This window comes from Myodes glareolus, chromosome 15 (assembly GCF_982192425.1).
Source record: "Myodes glareolus chromosome 15, mMyoGla1.1, whole genome shotgun sequence".
NCBI classification, from domain to species: Eukaryota; Metazoa; Chordata; class Mammalia; order Rodentia; family Cricetidae; genus Myodes; species Myodes glareolus.
The window spans coordinates 6,249,274-6,271,598 of NC_142040.1; the positions used below are offsets into that span (position 1 = coordinate 6,249,274).

A 22,325-nucleotide genomic window follows, 5' to 3' on the forward strand; every position below is an offset into this window, starting at 1 on the left:
GGCCAGGCAGTGTTTAAATGAATACAGTTTCTGTGTAATTATTTTGGGGGTTAAGCTAGCCGGGTGGTGGGATGCAGCCTGCCCCTCTTCATACTACACCATGTTATGAAAAGCTAAAAGAAAAGAAAGAAGAAAAAGAATCTAAAAATATCTTTATGCTAATGTCTATAATAGTGTTTGACCAAGTACCTGGGCACCATAGGTTGACGCATAAAATTAATTCTCATAAGCAGATAATAGACTTGCCATGCATAGCAACATCTCTCTGTCTCACAATTTTCCATATTATTAATGTCTGGCATTGCTTTGCACATTTGTAAAATTTAGGCATCAATAGTCACACACATTAGAGTTCGTTATATTAAGTGCAATTTATTTTTTACTTACTTTATTGTTATTGTTGTTACTTTTACCGATAATGGATTCTAGGGCCTATTGAGTGCCAGACAAGTGTTGTACCATTATGCTACATATCTAGCCTTCAGGGTTTTCACAACGTTTATTGATTTTTTTTTTTGTGCATCCTGGGTTGGCCTTGAACTCAAGATCCTTCTGTCTCAAACTTTTGAGGCAGTGTGCCTGGATCTAAGTTATTGTTAAAGACTCTGTTGTCAAAATATTTTAGGGTTGGAGCAGAGAAGATGCAAGATAAGCATGGTATGCTTTATAACAATAAGAAAGGAAGAAGATCTCAAAACCCTTCAATATCAAGAAGATGAAATCTCATCTAAAGGGAACAAGAGACAATCAAAAGAGTGTACTATTTATAAAAAAAATAAAGGTTGTAGTGTTGGGTTGTTACTTAGAATATATAGTAAGCATTCCTGGGTCGTTTGCTGTTAATAAATGCTGGAGAGGTTGTGAAAGGGAGAAAGTGAGGCTGACTTTCATACCAAAGAGTGACCAGTGATGTGTGTCAGTGTAGAAGAGTGACCAGTGATGTGTGTCAGTGTAGAAGAGTGACCAGTGATGTGTGTCATGTAGAAGGGTGACCAGTGATGTATGTCATGTAGAAGGGTGACCAGTGATGTGTGTCAGTGTAGAAGGGTGACCAGTGATGTGTGTCAGTGTAGAAGAGTGACCAGTGATGTGTGTCATGTAGAAGGGTGACCAGTGATGTGTGTCAGTGTAGAAGGGTGACCAGTGATGTGTGTCAGTGTAGAAGGGTGACCAGTGATGTGTGTCAGTGTAGAAGGGTGACCAGTGATGTGTGTCAGTGTAGAAGGGTGACCAGTGATGTGTCGCAGTGTTCCTTACTTCAGGAGAGAGAGCATGACTCCTTTGCTGTCACCTGAAAGTCAGTGGGACTCCGTCACTTCTAAAGACAGGCTATGCAAAGGAAAAACTGACATCACAGTGGAGAAGCCTGCCAAACCTCATCCAACTGATGAAGGGTAGTTATCAGTGACGTTCTGTGCATGTCATATTCTCAACATGTGGTAAGGACTGTAGTCATCTTTGTGATGCTTCTTCAGAAAACTAGGGCACCACAGGAAACAGACAGAAATGATCTCTTAGGAGAAAATATTAGATACTTTCCCCTTCAAAGGCAGTTGTGAGAAAATACTTGAAGAGTTTAGTGCAGTGTTCTAGGTGGACAAACTTGTAATGGAACTTGTTGTCTATATAGGAAATCAGGTAAGGGGATACACTTTACCATCTTTCAACTTTTCCATCTGCTGGAAATTATTCCAGAAAACAGTTTAAATTTAGTTTATATCTATCTATCTATCTATCTATCTATCTATCTATCTATCTATCTATCTATCTATCTATCTATCTATCTATCTAATAAAACAGCCTTTGGACCTTTTTTGTTGTTGTTTTTGTTTGTATAAAGTTCCCCTGAGTATTCTTGGCCTCAAACTCCCTAGTGCCTCCCTAGTGCAGGGATTAAAGGCATGCCCCACCACACCTGCCTGGCTGCCTTTCTTGACTTGTGAAATTCAGTATTGTGAAGAATAGAAACTGTTTTAGTATCAATTAGGCATTTCTAGTCAACATGTCTTATTTTATTATTTCTCATAAAATGTATTAATATATAATGATATCAGTTTTGCATTTGCAATTAGTTCTTCTATTCACAAACTATAGCTCATTTATAGTAAAATTTTGTGGTCTTTGAAATGTTACATTAATATCTGAAACCTGAAATCGTAGACTAAGGTTAATGAGGTACAAACAAATAGCTATTTTGAAGGGAAAAACTTAGTAGATTATTTTGAGAATGCGAGTTGTGATTACTTAGGGAATTATGATTTGGAAAGTACTTGTGTTGATACTGTGTTAGATCAAAATACAGCATTTTTGGAACTTAAATTTTAATAGCATCATCAGTTAAAACAACAGATAAAATTAATCTACTAGAATAAAGGAATACTTTAAAGCAATTAAAAATACAGCCTTTACTTGTATTCTCAGTGAGCCATGAACCTGAGTAAGTCTCATGTCAGTTCCTGTCACTTTGTTTTTAGATTTGCTGTCTAGGATTGATTTGGATGAACTCATGAAGAAGGATGAACCACCTCTTGATTTTCCTGACACTCTGGAAGGATTTGAATATGCTTTTAATGAAAGTAAGTGCTGTACATTATACACACATATATGTATATGTATAATTTACTTAACAGTGTTTATAGAATCATAGGAAACATATTAGTTACTCTCAACTACCTAACTAGAATATTTTGCAGGATTTTCGGGAGATCAGGACTTATCTTTGTATAGTGAACTCCTTCATTCTAATAAAAGAATTAGGAAACAGTTTTCTGTAGTTGACAAGTCTCATAAGTTAAAAGACAATAATTTGACTTCATTTAAATATACTTTTTTTTTTACTTTGAGCATTCTACTCTAGTATCTAACTAGAAACTCCTAACTGAACTATAAGAGAAAGCCTCATTCTTTAATATGCTATTTCAAATGAGGTGACTAGTAGTCATTATATGTGGCAGTATTTTAAAACAGAGTACCCAGTATTCCATTATTCTTCAGGAAAACATTTGTTTAAAATCTTTTTAAGTTTGGGATAAAATAATCTTTATACCTGAGCCACAATACATGATTATATTTGAAGGCTTTTACTGTTTTGGGCAGGTAATGTGTAGTTGTCATTTCTATCTATTGCGTTTTAGCTCCAAATGGTGATTACTCATCACTGTGTTAGTGTGTCCCCCTTACACTTAACAGGTGTAAGGGACCGCTCTTATTGCCGTGTGTATGTGCGTACTCATGAGTTTAAGAAGAAGATAGTAAAAACTTTGATCACTTTCAGATATTTTTTTTATAAGGAATACCTTATGACACAACATGTATAAGTAGTAATCTTTCATTTCCTGTTCGGGAGAAAGGATTAAAGCCGTTGCCATGCGGGCTGTGTTTCTTCTGGTTACTAGACTCTTTCAGTTGAAAGCAAGGGGCAGATGGTCTGTCTTTTCTCACTGTAAATAGGCTGATAATTAAACCTTTTAGTAAATAAAGTTTAATGTTTTCCACAAGGAGAATTTTTTTTTGGAATACTATGATCTAGATGGCTAATTTAGCATTGCTCATGGTAAAGAAACATATTTTTGAAATATGAGGCATGTTTCAGTGAAGAATATCACACTATGATTCTTTAACATACAGGATGGGAATATTATGACCAAATGCTTACTGGTGCGTGGAGCCCTGTATGCCTCATTTGGACCTTACTTGCTCTGTGTCAGAAAATCCAGTCCAGGAAGGTTTGGATAGTTTCAGCTGGTGTTAGCTCTCCTCCTCCTCTCCAGTCTCCATTGACAGCTTGTCTTAGGGCCTCATAGAAAACTGTTCCTCAAGGCTCTGAACCCCTTCTGTCCTAGGTAACCACACAGTGCATGCTTACGTTCCACATCATTCTGGACCTCCCTATTCATATACATCACAGATGGCAGCTTTGCATTGCTGACTTTCTTTCATTACTATCTAACTTTCTGGAAAATTGCTTAGATTTTCAACATTTGTCTCCCAGGTAGCCGCTAAACTTCTTCAAGTCTGAGGCCATGCTTATGGCATTGTCTGGTAGGTGTTCTTAGTAGCCTTAAAGTAGTGTCAGCTTGCTTTCAAATATTGAGATGAAGATCAAGACTAGCTTTTAAATTCCTCTGATCCTTCTTTTATATACTTAATAGGTTTATTATATTGGCATTTGAAGACAAAAATTTAGGAAGAAATCAAATATTTAAAAAAGTTATAATTATTTATTATAAGTTCCATATTATTTAAGATATATTCTAAATCATTGGAATATTGCTTGTTGTCTTTTAGAGGGGCAGTTAAGACACATAAAAACTGGGGAACCATTTGTTTTTAACTACCGTGAAGACTTACACAGGTGGAACCAGAAAAGATACGAAGCTCTGGGTGAGGTATGTCAAGGATATTGCTGCTTTGCCTTTTTTAATTTGAAGGTTGAGGTATGGCATAGATATTGTTTTACTGCATTTTCCAATTCAGAGTACCAGGAGCAATGGTTTGGACGGTGCATCAGTTTACATACTCTTTCTATAAAACATGATTTCTAAAATCCTTTTTCCTTTTTGTATTTGGTAATTTTCAGTCATTTACTAGAGAAGAATGTTTTTAATTCGAAAACTTCTGCTTTTATACTGACATATCCTTCATATGACTTTGGTATTTTCCAGTAAGTTGTTTATATGGAAAAACAAATTTACACCAAATTTTACCTTTTTTTGGTAATATTTTTTCTTAAAAGATTGAATCTTCTACTGTGCCAGTAAGATGGGCATTTCTTTTAAGTCTTTATTTATTTGATGATTGCTATTAAGATAGTTAGACTGAGCTCTTCTTCTTTCCCTCTAACTTGGTAATGTATTTCGCCTTCAAAAACTGGGTGTTTTACGTGGTCTCACCAAAGAAACCTTTAAAAGTGCCATTTGTAATTTTGGTGAATTTTCATTGGAGCTAAGTATTTCATTTATTCAATATCACATATTTTTAGTAAAACATATATAGACACATTTGTTTAATATGTTACTGAGATAACCACTTTTTCCCCTGAGGGTGTATTGACCTTTTAATATATTTGTTAGTTAAAAAATAATATGGAGGGCATCAAATACGATGAGACAGTTTTTTCTTATGTCTCTTGCATTTCTGCATGTCTGAGGAAGTTTTGACTTTCTGTTCTACAGTCTCTTTACAGGGACATTGTATTATGTTCTCACAGACTTTAAGGGTGGAGAATGTTACAAGATTATAAAGACACCACCCCCTTTCTCTTCATTGGTGGCCAAGGTGGCAGGCTTACTCATGGACTTCCATGAGACCAGATTTGCTAAGCTTATGCTTTTGACTATGGAGTTCCCCTGTGTTCAGTTCACAGGAGAATTCCTGTGCTTCCATCTTGGATCTAGGGTATCTAGAGGAAAGAAATTGGGTACCTGAAACTTCCGCTGTCTGTCTTCTGACCCAGTGGTCTTGTTTTTAACGCAGCATTTCCAGGACTGTGCAGGCTAACTTGTATTTTGGGACAAGGCAATTTCAGGTTAAATCTTCAGCAGTTCTTCACTTCCCATTAGTTTATTCAACTTTTTTTTTTAAATTTTGTGGTAATATAATGGCATCATTTTCCCCACTTTCTTTTTTTCTTTTCAAACCCTCTTATGTATCTTCTCTTGCTCTTTTTCAAATTTATGGCCTCTTTTTCTTTAATTGTTGTTAACAATTTGTTTAATTGTTGTAATCTTGAATATTCTTTACTGTTTGTAACTTAAATGTATTCAGAGATCAGAATTACTTCTGCTTATGTCAAAGTGCTTTCCCATTTCCACTTGAATTATATACTGCAAATTTATGGTGTTTTCATTATAGAATAACTATACAATAATAATCTTATCTTAGGAAAGTGCTTGTATATTTGTTTAAATGGCACTTATATTTTATTCCTTTCTATGATCCATGTTTGTCAGCTCCTTTAGATACGTTGTTATTCTACAAACATAACCATGTGCAATATTTTTACAGGTTTTTTTTTGGTGTTTTTGTGTGTGTGTGTGTGTGTGTGTGTGTAATTCAGGCTGACCTGAAACTCACAGTGTAGCCCAGGCTGGCCTTGAACTTGGAATCTTCTTCCTCAGCCTGTCTAGTACTTGCATAACAAGTGTACCTTACTGTACTTGGTACATACCTATATTATTTAACCTTCTGCTTTCTTTATCTCAAAACCGAATGCTTCATCTTGTATAACGAATCAATCTAATGGGCTGGAAAGATGGATCAGCATGGCAAGGCACTTGCTACTAAGCCTGATTATCTGAGATTGACCCTCAGAATCCATATGGTGGGATGAGAAAACTGACTCCCTCGAGTTGTTTTCTGACTCCACACACTCTTGTGGTATACATGCACGCACACACACACACACACACACACACACACACACCAAACAGGCAAACAAGTAATGTAAGACAAAATTCCACTAGTATAACTTCTTTTATGTGGTCACAAAACTTACAGGATTTAATTTTTAATGCATTTCTTTTTTAAAATTTCTTTTTTATTGCTTTATAAATAATACCATTCAAAATTTCCACTTCCTCTCCTCCTCCCATTTCCCTCCTGCTTCCGCATTTACCCTCTCCCCCTTCCTCTTCAGTCCCAAGAGAGGGCAGGGTACCCTGCCCTGTGGGAAGTCCAAGGTCCTCCCCCCTCCAACCAGGCTTAGGAAAGTGAGCATCCAAATAGACTAGAATCTCAAACAGCCAATACATGCAGTAGAGACAAATCCCAGTGCCATTATCATTGGCTTCTCAGTCAGCCCCACTTGTCAGTCACGTTCAGAGGGTCCAGTTTGATCACATGCCCGTTCAGTCCTAGTCCAGCTGGATTTGGTGAGCTCCCATTAGATCAGGCACACTGTCTCAGTGGGTGGACCAACCCCTCGCGGTCCATAGCAGCATTATTTGTAATAGCCAGAACTTGAAAACAACCTAGATGTCCCTCAATGGAAGAATGAATAAAGAAAGTGTGGCACATATACACATTAGAGTACTACTCAGTGGTAAAAAACATCTTGAATGACATCTTGAATTTTGCATGCAAATGAATGGAAATAGAAAACACTCTCCTGAGTGAGATAACCCAGACCCAAAAAGATGAATATGGTATGTACTCACTCATTAGTGGATTCTAGCCATAAACAAAGGTCATTGAACCTATAGTTCGTGATCCTATCAAAGCTAAGTAATAAGGTGAACCCTAAGAAAAACATATATAGATCCTCCTGGAAATTGGAAGCAGACAAGATCGCCAGGCAAATGTTGGGAGCATGGGGGTACGAGTGAGGTGGGGGTAAGGGGGAGGGGGAGAGAGAAGGGAAAAGGGGAGGATTGAGGAGAGCTTGAGCGAGTGGGATGGTTGAGATGGAGGAAGGACGGATATAGGAGCAGGGAAGGAGATATCTTAAGTGAGGGAGCCATTTTGGGGTTGGCAAGAGGCTTGGATCTAGAAGGGATCCCAGGTGTCCACAGGGATGTCCCCAGCTAGGACCCTGGGCAGTGGAGGAGAGGGTGGTTGAATGGCTTTGTCCCATAGTCAGACTGATGACTATCTTGAATATCACCATAGAACCTTTGTCCGGCGACAGATGGAGATAGAGGCAGAGACCCACATTGGAACACTGGACTGAGCCCCTAATGTCCAGTTTAATGCATTTCTTTAAGAATTTTTTGAAATTAAAGTATAATTACATCATTTTCCCTTCCCTTTCCCCTTTCTACCTTTTCCCATGTATTCCCCCTTGCTTACTCTCAAATTCATGACCCATTTTCTTCAATTGTTTTTATATATATAAATATATATATATATATATCATACATTTATATCCCCAAATATGTGAATGCAGGCTAAGCTGCATCATTTCTTAAATCATTATTTCATTAAGTCAGTGTTTCATAGATCAACAAATCCCTGGGCTTCACATACCAATCAGTTTTCTCTCCTAGTATGTTGACTACAAGCAGGCATCACTTGTTCCATAGAATTCAGTGTATCTCAAAGCCTGGGATAGAAAAGGGAAAGTCTTCTCATTGCAGGATTTGTTTATGCCATCTTGCCTTTTGGTTTCATGTTTGAAATACTTGTTTCATTGATAATTCGCTATAGAAGATTACTAACTGAATTCCATTTCCTGTATTTAGCTAATGAATTGTATAAAGTCTAGTTATATATCATAGTGACACAGTTGTCACTGTAGTGAATGAGTTTGTTTGGAATAACTGTAGAATCCAATGTTTCTGTAGGCACACTTTCCCCTAATTAATTCCATTTCTGAGTCAGGTCTTCAAATGCAGTGTAATCAACTTCCTGTTCTTCAGCCACACCTTGTTCTTTTTTTTTTTTTACGTTAAATGTATCCTTTTAAAAACAGTCTTCTTTCATTTTAAGTACCTATCCCAGTTCCTACTCCCTTCCCTCCTCCCACTCTCCCCACCTTTTCCCCACTCCAGGCCCCCCACTCACTCCTCAGAGAGAGTAACCAAGGCCCTCCCCCCTATATCTAGGCTGAGTAAGGTATCTCTCCAAAGAGAATGGGCTCCAAACCACCAGTTCAAGCACTAGGCATAAATCCTGGTCCCAGTGCTAGTTGCCCTACTTGCTGCCCCAGCCACACAACTGTTACCCACATTCAGAGAGCCTAGTTTGGTTCTATTCTGGTTCCCCTACTGTGAGTCAGTGAGCTCTCATTAGCTTAGGTCAGCTGTTTCTGTGGGTATTCCCATCATGGTCTTGACTCCTTTGCTCATATTATCACTCCTCCCACTCTTGGACTGGTCTCTGGAGGCTTGGCTCATTGCTCAACTATGAATCTCTGCATCTGCTTTCTTCAGTTGCTGGATGAAGGTTCTAAGATGAAAATTAGTCACCAGGTCCATCTGATTACAGGGGAAGGCCAGTTCAGGCACACTCTCCACTAATGCTTAGGGTCTTAGCTGGGTTCATTCTTGTGGATTCCTGAGAATTTCCCTAGTGTCAGGTTTCTCATTTGCCTCATAATGGCTCCTTCAATCAAGATGCCTCTTTCCTTGCTCTGTCCTTCCAGCATCTCAACCATCCTATTCCCTCATGTTCTCCTCATCCCTCCCCTTTGCCCCTCTGCCTTCCCTTCTGCCCTCCTTCCCCCCTCCCAATTTTCTCAGGAGATCTTGTCTATTTTCACTTCCCAAGGGGATCCATGTATGTCAGTCACTCTTAGGGTTCTCCTTGTTACCTAGCTTCTCTGGGTTCATGGGCTATATAGACTGGTTATCTTTGTTTTATGTCTAACATCCACTTATGAGTGAGTGCATACTATGTTTGTCGTTCTGGGGCTGGGTTACCACACCCAGGATGCTGTTTTCTAGTTCCATCCATTTCCATGCAAATTTCAAGATGTCATTGTTTTTTTTCTTTTTTACTTCTGAGTAGTACTCCATCATGTAAATGTACCACCTTTTCTTTATCAATTCTTCTATTAAGGTGTGCCTAGGTTGTTTATATGTTCTGGCTATTTGAAATAATGCTGCTATGAACAGAGCTGAACAAATGTCCTTGTGGTATGAGTATGCATCTTTTGGTATATACCCAAGAGTGGTATTGCTGGGTCTTGAGGTAGATTGATTCCCAATATTTGAGAGACTGCCATACTGATTTCTAAAGTGGTTGTACAAATTTGCATTCCCACCAGCAATGATGGAGTGTTCCCCTTACTCCACATCCTCTCTTGGCTTAAGCTATCATTGATGTTTTTGATCTTAGCCGTTCTGACTGATATAAGATATATCTTAGAGTTGTTTTGATTTGCATTTTCCTGATGGCTAAGGATGTTGAGCAATTCCTTAAATGTCTTTCAGGCATTTGCAATTCTTTTGTTTAGAATTCTGTTTAGATCTGTACCCCATTTTTTGATTGGATTATTTTGTATTTTACGTCTAGTTTTTGAGTTCTTTGAATATTTGGAGATCAGTTTTTTGTGTGATGTGGGATTAGTGAAACTTTTCCCATTTAGTAGGCTGCCATTTTGGCTTATTGACTCTATCCTTAGTCTTATAGAAGCTTCTCAGTTTCCAGAGGTTCTGTGTCTGTATCTTAAGTTGTTTTGAGAAGTCCTTCCTCCCTCAATACAAGACCCCTTTTGGAGGTCTACATGGATTGTCATCATCCATCTGTTAGAGGATCTCTTTGCTTTCATGCCATTCTCTGATTCTTCCTTTTCTCCTCTCCCGTTTATGTAAAAGTAACCTAAGGAAAATTTAAGATCAGTGCTGTTCAGTACAATTTAAAATACAAAAAAAATGAGATAGCCATCCAGTGCTGGTAACATAACTCACATGAGTCTGGTGGGAGCAGAGAACTGACTCAAAAGTTCCTCCTTCTGTAGTACTTACCACTCACCACTTTATTTTGTTTATTTTTTATTTTAATATTTATTTGTTCTAACAATATATGTATAGGTGTTTTGCCTGTATGGATATGTGTACTATGCCTTTAGTACCTGCAGAAGCCAGAAGAGGACTTGGATTTTTTTGAACTGGAGTCCAGACAGTTGCTAGTTTGAGTGTTGGGAATTGAACCTGGGTCCTTTACAGGAGCAGCAAATGCTATTAACCACTGAGCCATTCTCCAGCCCCCTATATTTATTTTTGTGTATTTTAAGCATTTTACACAAATTGTGTTCTCATGATATTTGTTGAATATTAAATTATTACTATGCAAATATATATAAATTATTGTTATAGATTTTATGAAATTCTAAGGTTAGAAATTTAAATAAAATAATTTGATTTCTTATTAGAAGAAAGGAAGTTACATTTTTTACCATTTCTAAGGCCAAAATTTAAAAATAGTATTTGTTTTTGCTCCCATTAAATATCTATAAATTCTAAACTATCTGTTGCTTAAAGCTTATTTGAAAAATAAAGTTCACCATAACCTTCATGGTTTTCCAATGATCTAAAAGAAAACCCTTGTATTTTTTTTTTTTTACTATTTTCTTATTGAATGCTGAGTTTTGCCTTTAGCTGATGGCTACTAAGTATTTTTCATCTATATCTATTTCTCTCTTAAGGAGTCTGTCACAAGTCATATAGCACACACTGTTTTTAAGGCCTGTTTCTGAAATGCTCTACCACTTCTGTATAAATTAAATGTAGTGTACAAGTAAAGGGAACTGAAGTGCCAGTTCATTTTCTGAATGTAGTGTCATGACACATAGAAGAATATATTCAGCTACATTTTTGTAGTTTAGCAAATGTTTGTTGTGCTAATACATGTAGATTTTTGTGCTGTACATATAAGGCTTGAGGAATATATAGCATTTAATAATGTTGGCTTCTTTCAATTTAGAAAGGGCTGTCAGCTTACATAGGAAGAAGACTGTTTGGAAAGGATTATGTATAAAACAAAGGTCTGTAGTGTGTCGCTATTGGAATTGAATGTGAAGAAATAACATTTTTGTGAGACTTAGTCAGAATGGAGAGGCTCTCATGCTGAGTGTAAACAGGAAGGTAGAGGATGTTTGTCACCTGTGAGACTTTTCTTCTTCGGCATCAACATTGTGTCACTGCTAACTAGTTGTGTTAGAACAGGAAATTTCACTTTCTTGCCTATTTTGGACCTTTGCATTTTCTTTAATATGTATCTTTACAGCTTCTGTAAGAATCAATAAATTGTCGGTGTTGCTGTTGTTGCTGTTGTTGCTGTTGTTGTTGTTGTTGTTGCTCTTCTTCTTCTTCTTCTTCTTCTTCTTCTTCTTCTTCTTCTTCTTCTTCTTCTTCTTCTTCTTCTTCCCTTCCTTTCTTCCTTCCTTCCTTCCTTCCTTCCTTCCTTCCTTCCTTCCTTCCTTCCTTCCTTCCTTCCTTTCTTTCTTTCTTTCTTTCTTTTTCTTCATTTGTTTTCTTGAGACAGTGTTTCTTTGCAGCTTTGGAAACTGTCCTGGAACTACCTCTTGTAGACCAGACTGACCTGGATCTCACAGAGATCTGCCTGTGTCTGCCTCCCAAGTGCTGGAATTAAAGGCGTGTGCCACTACTGCTTGGCTGCCAATGTTCTTTGTAAGAAAATAAAAAACAAAAAACCCTGCGATTAGGTAATCGTACAGGTCTCGCTCTTTATTAAGGGACAGTACAAAGTACAATACTGGCAGAAGCAACTGAGGTCATAAATCCCTCCCTACCCTAACCTAACTGGTAAACTCTTTTGTAAAATCCTGGAAAATAATTGAAAAAAATTACCCCGAAAGAAGATTTATTAAAAACTGTAGGACAGTTGGATCTTACAGGAATGTTTATGACTCTGTTGAGGTGTACATATGAAGAAAAGTCAGGAGCAATGCAACGTTTATTTTAATACTTAAGTATTTAAATGCAGTCCACATAATGATCTGATTCTCAACCTGTGGGTCGTGACTCCTTGGGATTGAATAACCCTTTCACAGGGGTCATATATCAGATATCCTGCACATCAGATACTTATTTATTCACTTATTTTTAAATTATTATTTTATTTTATTACTTTAAAAAAAATACCAATCCTAATTCCCACTCTCTCCCCTTTTCCTCCTCCCTCCACATACCCGCTCCCTAACCCCACTTCAATCCTAAGAGAGGGCAAGGCACCCTGTCCTGTGGAAAGTCCAAGGCTTTCCCTACTATATCTAGGTTGAACAAGGTGTACATCCAAAGAGAATAGGATCCCAAAAAGCCAGTACATGCAGTAGAGACAAATCCCAGTGCCACTGTCATTGGCCCCTGAGTCTGTCCTAAGTGTCATCCACATTTTCAGGGATTAGTTTGATTCCATGCTCCTTCACTCCCATTAGCTCAGGCAAATTGTCTCAGTAGATGAACCCCTCATGGTCTTGACCTTCTTGCTCATACTCTCACTCCTTATATTCTTCAACTGGATCTTGGGAGCTCAGTCCAGTGCTCTGATGTGGGTCAATCCCTCTGTTCCCATCTGTTGTTGGACTAAAGTTCTATGGTGATATTTAAGATAATCAGTCTGACTACAGGGCAAGGCCAGTTCAGACACCCTCTCCTCTATTGCTTAGGGTGTTAGCTGGGGTCATCTATGTAAATTCCTGGTAATTTTCCTAGAGCCAGGTTTCTTGCTAACCCAATAATGGCTCCCTCAATCAAGATATCTCTTTCCTTGCTCTCATATCTGTCCTTCCTCCATCTCAACTATCTCATTCCCTCAAGTTCTCCCCAAACCTTCTCTTCTCCTCTTCTTCCCCTTCTCCCCTTCCTTCTACCTCTGCCCCCATGCTCCCAAATTTTGTCAGGCAATCTTGTCTGTTTCTAATTTCCAGGTGGGTCTATATATGTTTTTCTTTTGGTTCACCTTATTGCTTAGCTTCTCTAGGATCATGAACTATAGGCTCAATGTCCTTTGTTTATAGCCAGTATCCACTTATGAGTGCCTACATACCACATTTATTTTTTTGGGTGTGGGTCACCTCACTCAGGATAGTATTTTCTAATTCCATCCATTTGCCTGCAAAATTCAAGATGTTATTGTTTTTTAACCCTGAGTAGTACTCTAATGTATAGATGTGCCACACTTTCTTTATCCATTCTTCATTTGAGGGGAATCTAGTTTGTTTCCAGGTTCTGCTTATTACAAATAATGCTGCTATGAACATAGTTGAACAAATGCTTTTGTATTATTATTGAGCATCTTTTGTGTATATTCCCAAGAATGGTATTGCTGGATCTTGAGGTAGATTGATTCCCAATTTTCTGAGAAACCCCCACACTCATTTCCAAAGTGATTGCACAAGTTTGCATTCCTACCAGCAATGGATGAGTGTTCCCCTCACTCCACATCCTCTCCAGCATAGGCTATCATTGCTGTTTTTCATCTTAGTCATTCTGACAGGTGTAAGATGGTATCTCAGAGTTGTTTTGATTTGCATATCCCTGATAGCTAAGGAAGTTGAACAAGTCCTTAAGTAACTTTTGGTCATTTGAAATTCTTCTATTGAGAATTCTCTGTTTAGTTCAGAACACCATTTTTTCATTGGGTTATTTAGAATTTCCTTGTCTAATTTGTTGAGTTATTTATATATTTTGGAGATCAATCCTTTGTCTGATGTGTGTTGGTGAAGATCTTTTCCCATTCAGTAGGCTGCCTTTTTTGTCTTATTGACTGTCTCCTTTGCTTTTCAGAAGCTTCTCAGTTTTAGGAAGTCCCATTTATTTATTGTTGCTCTTATTGTCTATGCTACCGGTGTTATATTTAGGAAGTCGTCTCCTGTGCCCATGCATTAAAGACTATTTCCCACTTTCTCCTCTATCAGGTTCAGGTGATCATATTTACATTTAGGTCTTTAATCCATTTAGACTTGAGTTTTGTGCATGGGGATAGATATGGATCTATTTTCATTCATTTACTGGTTGATATCCAGTTATGCCAGCACCATTTGTTGAAGATGCTTTCTTTTTTACATTGTATAATTTTGGTTTCTTTGTGAAAAATCAGGTGTTCATAGGTGTGTGGATTAATATCTGGGTCTTCAATTCGATTCTATTGGTCAATGCCCCAGTTTTTATGCCAAAACCAAGCTGTTTTCATTTTTCATTACTATAGCTATGTAATAGAGTTTGATGTCAGAGATGGTAATGCCTCCAGAAGTTCCTTTATGTTTTGGTTATCCTTGGATTTTTATTTTTTTCATCTTAAGGTCTGTGAAGAATTTTGTTGGGATTTTGATGGGGATTACATTGAATCTATAGATTGCTTTTGGTAGGATTGCTATTTTTACTATGTTGATCCTTTCTATCCTAAAGCATGGGGGATCTTTCCATTTTCTGGTATCCTCTTTAGTTTCTTTCTTCAAAGACTTAAAGTTCTTGTCAAAGAGGTCTTTCACTTCCTTGGTTAGTGTTACCCCAAGATATTGTATGCTATTTGTGGCTATCGTGAAAGGTGAAGTTTCTCTGATTTCCCTCTCAGATATTTTTATCCTTTGTGTATAGAAGGGCTACTGATTGAGTTGATCTTGTATCCTGCCATATCACTGAAGGTATTTATCAGCTGTAAGAGTTTTCTGGTAGGGTATTTGGGGTCACTATTATATCATCTGCAAATAGCAAAAGTTTGACTTCTTCCTTTACAATTTGAATCCCCTTCATCTCCTTATGTTGTCTTATTGCTATTGTTAGAACTTCAATAACTATGTTGAAGAGATATGGAGAGAGTGGAAAGCCTTGTCTTGTTCCTGATTTTAGTAGAATCATTTTGAGTTTCTCTCCATTTAATTTGATGTTAGCTGTCGGCTTGCTGTATATTGCTTTTATTGTATTTAGATATGATTCTTGTATCCCTACTCTCTCCAAGACCTTTTTCATAAATGGGTATTGAATTTTGTCAAATGCTTTTTCATCATCTAATGAAATGATCATATGGTCTTTTCCTTTCAGTTTATTTATATGATGGATTACATTGATGGATTTGTGTATGTTGAACCAGCCCTGCATCTCTGGGATGAAGCCTACTTGATCATGATGGATTTTTTTTTTATGTGTTCTTGGATTCCATTTGCTAGTATTTTATTGAGAATTTTTGTATGGATGTTCATGAGTTAGTTTGGTCTGTAATTCTCTTTCTTGGTTGAGTCTTTGCGCAGTTTCGGTATCAGTGTAATGTAGCCTCATGAAAAGAGTTTGGCAATGACCCTTCTGTTTCTATTATGTGAAACACTTTGAGGAGTATAGGTATTAGCTCTTCTTGGAAGTTCTGCTAGAATTCTGCACTAAAATCATCCGGCCCTGAGCTTTTTTTGGTTGGGAAGTTTTGATGACAGCTTCTATTTCTTCACGACTTACAGGTCTATTTAAACTGCTCACCTGGTCTTAATTTAATTTTGGTATATTGCATCTGTGTAAAAAAATTGTCCATTTCTTTTACATTTTCCAGTATTGTGGAGTACAGGTTTTTATAGTAAGACCTAATGATTCTCTTAATTTACTCAGTGTCTGTTGTTATGTCCCCCTTTTCATTTCTGATTTTGTTAATTTGGATGTTCTCTCTCTGCCTTTTGATTAGTTTGGCTAAGGGTTTGTCAATCTTGTTGATTTTCTCAAAGAACCCGGCTTTGTTTAATTGATTCCTTGTATTTTTTTTATTTTGTTGATTTCAGCCCTCAATTTGATTATTTCCAGTCTTCTACTTCTCCTGGGTGAGTCTGCTTCTTCTTCTTTTTTTTTTCTAGCACTTTCATCTGTGCTGTGAAGTCACTAATGTGAGCTTTCTCCGTTTTTTTTAATGTGGGTACTTAGTGCTATGAACTTTCCTCTTAGCACTGCTTTCATAGTGCCCCAAAGGTTTGGATATAATTTGCCTTCATTTTTGTTAAATTCTAGGAAAACTTCAATTTTTTCTTTATTTCTTCCATGACCCAGGGGTGGTTCAGTAGTTGACTGTTGAGTTTCTGAGTTTCCATGAATTTTTAGGCTTTCTGGGAGTAGTATTGTTGTTAAATTTTAACTTTACTCTATGGTGATTCGATAAGACACAGGGGGTTACTCCATTTTTTTTTTATATTTGTGGATGTTTGCTTTGTTACTGAGTATGTGATCAGTTTTTGAGGAGGTTCCATGAGGTGCTGGATAGAAGGTATATTTTTTTCTGTTTGCGTGGAATGTTCTATAGATGTCTGTTAAGTCCATTTGATTCGTTACATCTTTTAGTTCTCATATATCTCTGTTAAGTTTCTGTCTGGTTGATCTGTCCATTGGTGAGAGAGGAGTGTTGAAATCTCCTACTATTAGTGTATGGGGTTTGATGTGTGATTTACGTTTCAGTAATGTTTCTTTTTCACATGTGGGTGCTCTTGTGTTAGTGGTATAGATATTCAGGATTTGGACTTCATGTTGATGAATTGTTCCTGTTATGAGTATAAAGTATCCTTCTCTATTTCTTCTGATTGATTTTAGTTTGAAATCAATTTTCTTATGCATTAGGATAGCCATATCCCCTTGTTTCTTAGGTCCATTTGATTGGAAAACCTTTTCCCAACCCTTTACTGTGAGGTAGTGTCTGTTTTTGAGGTTGAAGTGTGTTTTTTTTGGTAAACAGCAGAATGGTGAATCTTGTTTCATATCTTAGCCTGTATCTTTTTATAGGTGAATTGAGTCCATTGATATTAAGTGATATTAATGACCGGTGATTGTTAACTCTGGTGTTTGTGTGTTTCCCTTCTTTGGGTTATACTGGTGTGGGGTTTCAGATTTTTGTGTTATTGTGGGTATATTTAGCTTCCTTGGTTTGAGGTTTTACTTCTAGTACTTTCTGTAATGTTGGGTTCGTGGATACATATTGTTTAAATTTGTTTTTGTCATGGAATATCTTGTTTTCTCCATTGATGATGAAAGAAAGCTTTGCTGGGTATAGTAGTCTGCACTTGCATACGTGATCTCTTAGTGTCTGCAGCACATCTATCTAAGACCTTCTGGCTTTCATGGTTTCTATTGAGAAGTCAGGTGTTATTCTAATAGGTTTACGTATATATGTTACTTGACCTTTTTCCTTTGCAGCTTTTAATATTCTTTCTTTATTCAGTATGTTTTGTGTTTTGATTATTATATGGTTACGGGACTTCTTTTTTTGATTCAGTCTATTTGGTGTTCTGTAAGCTTCCTGTACCTTCATAGGGATATCCTTCTTTAGGTTGGGAAAGTTTTCTTCTATACTTTTGTTGAATATATTTTCTGTGCCTTTGAGATGGAGTTCTTCTCCTTGTATCCCCATTATTTTTAGGTTTGGTCTTTTCATGGTGTCCCAGATTTCCTTAATGTTTTATGTTAAGAATTTGTTGGATTTAATGTTTGCTTTGACCAATGAATGAGTCTATTTCCTCTATTGCATCTTCAGTGCCTGAGATTCTTTCTTCTATATCTTTTATTCTGTTGGTAATACTTGTCTCTGTAGTTCCTGTTCATTTACCCAGATTTTCCATATCTAGAATTTCCTCGATTTGTGTTTTCTTTATTATTAAAGAAAGAAATAATAATAATATTATTATTAAAATAATAATAATAATATTATTATTATTAGTTATCCTCTATTTCAATCTTCAAGTCTTGAACTGTTTCCTTCACCTGTTTGATTTCTTTTTCTTGTTTTTTTTTTTTTTTTGTGGGGGGATAGCTTTGAGAAATTTATTAATTTCTTCCAACTTTTTGTTTGTCTTCTCTTCCATTTCTTTAGGGAGTTTTTCACTTCCTTTTTAAAGGTCTCCATCATTTTCATAAAGTTAGGTTTAAAGTTGTTTTCTACTTCTTCTGGGTTAGGATGATCCAGTCATCCTGTTTTGTTTCTACTGGATTCTGATGTTACCATGTTGCTTTTTAGGATGTTGCAGCTATTCCTGCATTGGCACCTACCCATCTCTTCCTTCAAATGAGGCCGGCAGTGCTTTTGCGTTTTGATTCAATCCTTGCTGTGGGTGTCTGAGCACTTTGGAATTTTTCTTGTTCTGCCCTCTCTTAGGTCTGCTCAGTATTGGAGCAATCTTTGTTGCAGGATTCCATGGAGCTAGCAAGCGAAAAGACAGGTTTGGGGGCGTGGTGGGTTGGGGAATAGTCCAGCTGCTGGAAAACTCCCTGCTTGTTCGCCAGAAAAGCTGAGGGAGTTGGGGAAGGGTTCCTGTGTTTTGTCTCACTGGGAAGGGGCCAGAGAGTGGGGTGTCCAGCTGTCTTGCCCTGTGGCTGCTGTTTTCATCTCTTAGGTCACCTCAGTATTGGAGCAAGCTCTGTTGCAGGGTTCTAAGTCCTTTCAGGTGAAAAGGCCATTTTGGGGGTGGGGTGGGTTGGGGGATAGCCCAGCATCAGGAAAACTCCCTGCTGGCTGGCTAGAAAAGTGGAGGGAGTTAGTGAGGAGCCCCTGGGTTTGTTCCACTGGGGAGGTCCCAGAGAGTGGAGTGTCCTGCTGTCCAGCCCTGTGGCTGCTGACTTCCCTCTCAGCAGTGGAGCAAGCTGTGTTACAGGGTTTCAAGAACCTAGCAGGTGAAAAAGTGGGCTTGGGGGTGGGGTGGATTGGGGGATAGCCCAGTGGCAGGGACACTTCCTTCCCTCTTAGGTCCCCTTTGCACTGGAGCAAGCTGTGTTGCCCACATCAGATATTCACATTATAACAATTACAAAGTTACAGTTATGAAGTAGCAATGAAAATAACCTTATGTGTGGGGATCAGCACAACATGAGAAACTGTAGTAAAATATGAAGGCATCAGGAAGGTTGAGAACCACTGCTTTAAAAAGCAATCTGAATTTTAAAGAGAAATGGCTAATTCTAGCTTGAAGCAAGAAATGACTGTTGTCAAGCTTAGCATATTTTTTAATGAGATTGTAAGAAATCTTCACGACTGCTTGTTCTTTTCAAGCTTCAGAAGAATAAGATAAACTTAAAAATAACAATACAATAGCCCACATAGCAAAAAAGAAACAAAAAAGAACAGCCCCAAAGCCCACTCCCCCATACCCCCAAACTCACCAAAGGATATAAGTCATGAGTAGTTCATAAAGAAAGAAATGCAAATCATTTTAAACATGTGAAGTTCTGTTTAACCTCATGTACAATGTTGACTAGGCTTTACATAATCAGGGCTTTCAAGTATTGTTGGCAGGAGTGTTGATGATTAAGTCTTATTAGAGTATTGATTGCTACTATCTTAACAGAATTATTACACAGGCATTTTCCCTTTGGTATGAGAACAGGGAAAAAGCTAGATTTATTGTGCAAGCCTGAGAAGGTCTCAGTATTCTATTGCTGGAAGTGAGCTACAGGGGCCTCTTTGCCAGAAGCAGAGAAGCCTCTAGTAATGAAGGGTGGTCCCCCAACTGACAGCAAGCAAGATCTATTTCTCAGTATTACCACTGTAGTAAATGGGTTTCACCAATCTCTTGGCAGTAGACAGTTTCTGCAATATCCAATTAAGAGTGCAGCTGTCATACAAGTCTTCACTTGTTTGGTTAGAGTTACTCCATGATATTTTATGCTATTTGTGGCTATTGTGAAGGGTGTTGATTTTCTGATTTTTTTCCCCAGCCCTTTTATCATCTGTGTACAGGAGGGCTACTGAATTTTTTTTTGGGGGGGGGGTTAATTTTGTATCCTGCTACATTGCTGAAAGTGTTTATGAGTTGTAGAAGTTCCTTGGTAGAATTTTTGGGATCACTTATGTCAACTATCATATCATCAGCAAACAGTGAGCGTTTGACTTCTTCTTTTCCAATTTGTGTCTCCTTGATCTCCCTTTGGTGTCTTATTGTTCAAAGACCTCAAGAACTATATTGAATAGATATGGAGAGAGTGGACAACCTTGTCTTGTTTCTGATTTCAGTGGAATCTCTGGCAGTTTTTTTCCATTTAGTTTGATGTTGGCTTGCTGTATATTGCCTCAATTTTGTTTAGGTATGTTCCTTGTATCTCTGCTCTCTCCAAGACCTTTATCATGAAGGGATGTTGTATTTTGTCAAATGCTTTTTAGGCATCTAATGAGATGATCATGTAGCTTTTATTTTTCAGATGGTTTATATGGATTATGTTTACAGATTTCTGTATGTTGAAACATCCCTGCATCTGTGGGATGAAGCCAACTTAGTCATGGTAGATGATGGTTCTGATGTGTTCTTGGATTCAATTTGTCAGTATTTTATTTAGTATTTTTGCATCAATATTTATGAGTGAGATTCGTCTGAAATTCTCTTTCTTAGTATTGTCTTTCTGTAGTTTGGGTATCAGGGTAATTGTATAGGGCATTTAAAAGGTGTGGGAGGACCCAGCCCAATGCTGGTGGTGCCATCCCTGGGCTAGTGATTCTGGGTGCTATGTGAGAGCAGGTTGAGTAATTCATGAAGAGCAAGCCAGTAAGCAGCAGTACTCTGTGGCTTCTGTATCGGCTCTAGCCTCCAGCTCTAGTGCTGCTTGAGTTGATGTCCTAACTGCTTTCAGTGAGGAACAGTAAAATGGAAGTACTGTCAAAAACCAGCTTCAGCAAAACTTGTACGTTCCATAGTAGGAATGTGAGGATTAGAATTATTAGGCAAAATGAACAGAGATCTAGAAGAAATAAGAGACAGAAATACAGTGTTGGGAGGGACATTCAGTGAATACTCTTCCACATGCTTATATACTTTGCTCCAAAAGGGGAGTGGGCCTGCAGGCAACAGACTTGGTTTGCATGACACAAGGAATAGACTTGAATCCTCTGAGCTTTGGTTCAGGTGGAGTGATCTACTTCAACACTCAGAATGCCAATTAACCACACCCTATGCCAGAATCTCTTGTTTGTAGCCTGTTGTTAACAACTTTTATGAGAACAAAAATAAGCTCAAACTCTCTGACTTTTGGACAAGGTGGAATGGGCTCACAGCTCTGTGTGCCACAACAAAGAATGAGTGAAATAATCCTTTCCCTGCCTGTCTTGCTTTGGTTAAGGTACTTCATCACCATAATAGAAGTCCTGTCTAAAATACCGGGGCCCTAAGGGTGTGGTTGCTGGGCAATTGCATTTGGGATTTTGGAGGGAATGGAATAGCTAGGTGGGTGTTGTGATAGTCTACTCTGTGTCTCCCATGCTTTACGTATGTATGTCTTGTATCAGCTGAGAATACAAGGCTTTTAGCTGAGCACAGTAGCTCATCCTTCTAATCCCAGCATGTGGGAGGTAGAAACCAAAGGACTGCCATAAATTTGTGGCCAGCTTGGACTACATAATAAATTGAAAACCAATTTAGGTTAGAATGAGACCTTGTCTCAAAAATCCACCACCATCACTGCCATCACCACCAAACAACAACAAAATTCTAGACCTGCTGTTTCTTTGAACCATATGTCAGAGGTATAGTTGTAAATGTTGTAAATGTGCATTTTTGAGGGACAAAGAACATGCTTGTGTTTTATTTACCATAATAAAGATTCCCAAATGCTGTATCCTTGTAACAGCTTCTCTTCGGTTTTAGGGTTTTAGATTATCGTCCTGGAGATTAGGAGCTAGAGAACCAATGCAAATAAACTGGTGCTGTGCCATCATTAGCGCACGGCCTTCATTTTATGTCATTGACCCAGGATTCTGTTCTGTGCTAGCATGCACAGAGCAGTAAAAAACTGAACAACCTCTAAGTAGCAGATAATCAGATCTCAGGCCCTTCAGTGATGACGGAGTCTATGATGTGCTTCTTAGTAATCCTAAGTCATTCTGACTTTTCACTTCTACTTGCCACTGGACTTGGATTTTAGAGAATGATGTCTCTGGATTTTATGTGGACATTAACTTGCTCATTCTTTTTAGATGGTTAGTAC

At 37.8% G+C, this 22,325-nt stretch overlaps 1 protein-coding gene across 21 annotated transcripts in view; it reads left to right on the forward strand.

Moving 5' to 3' along the window:
* The window catches only part of Arb2a (ARB2 cotranscriptional regulator A), a 415,675-nt gene that overhangs the window by 40,113 nt on the left and 353,237 nt on the right, over positions 1-22,325 (forward strand). For 17 of the 21 annotated variants that reach the window (XM_087896754.1, XM_087896752.1, XM_087896751.1 and 14 more), the window contains 2 exons: positions 2,475-2,576; positions 4,288-4,388. In XM_087896754.1, the coding sequence (XP_087752880.1) occupies positions 2,475-2,576; positions 4,288-4,388 (203 nt within the window). The remainder of the gene's footprint in view (positions 1-2,474; positions 2,577-4,287; positions 4,389-22,325) is intronic. The other 4 variants (XM_087896755.1, XM_087896759.1, XM_087896756.1 and 1 more) reach the window with 1 other exon arrangement.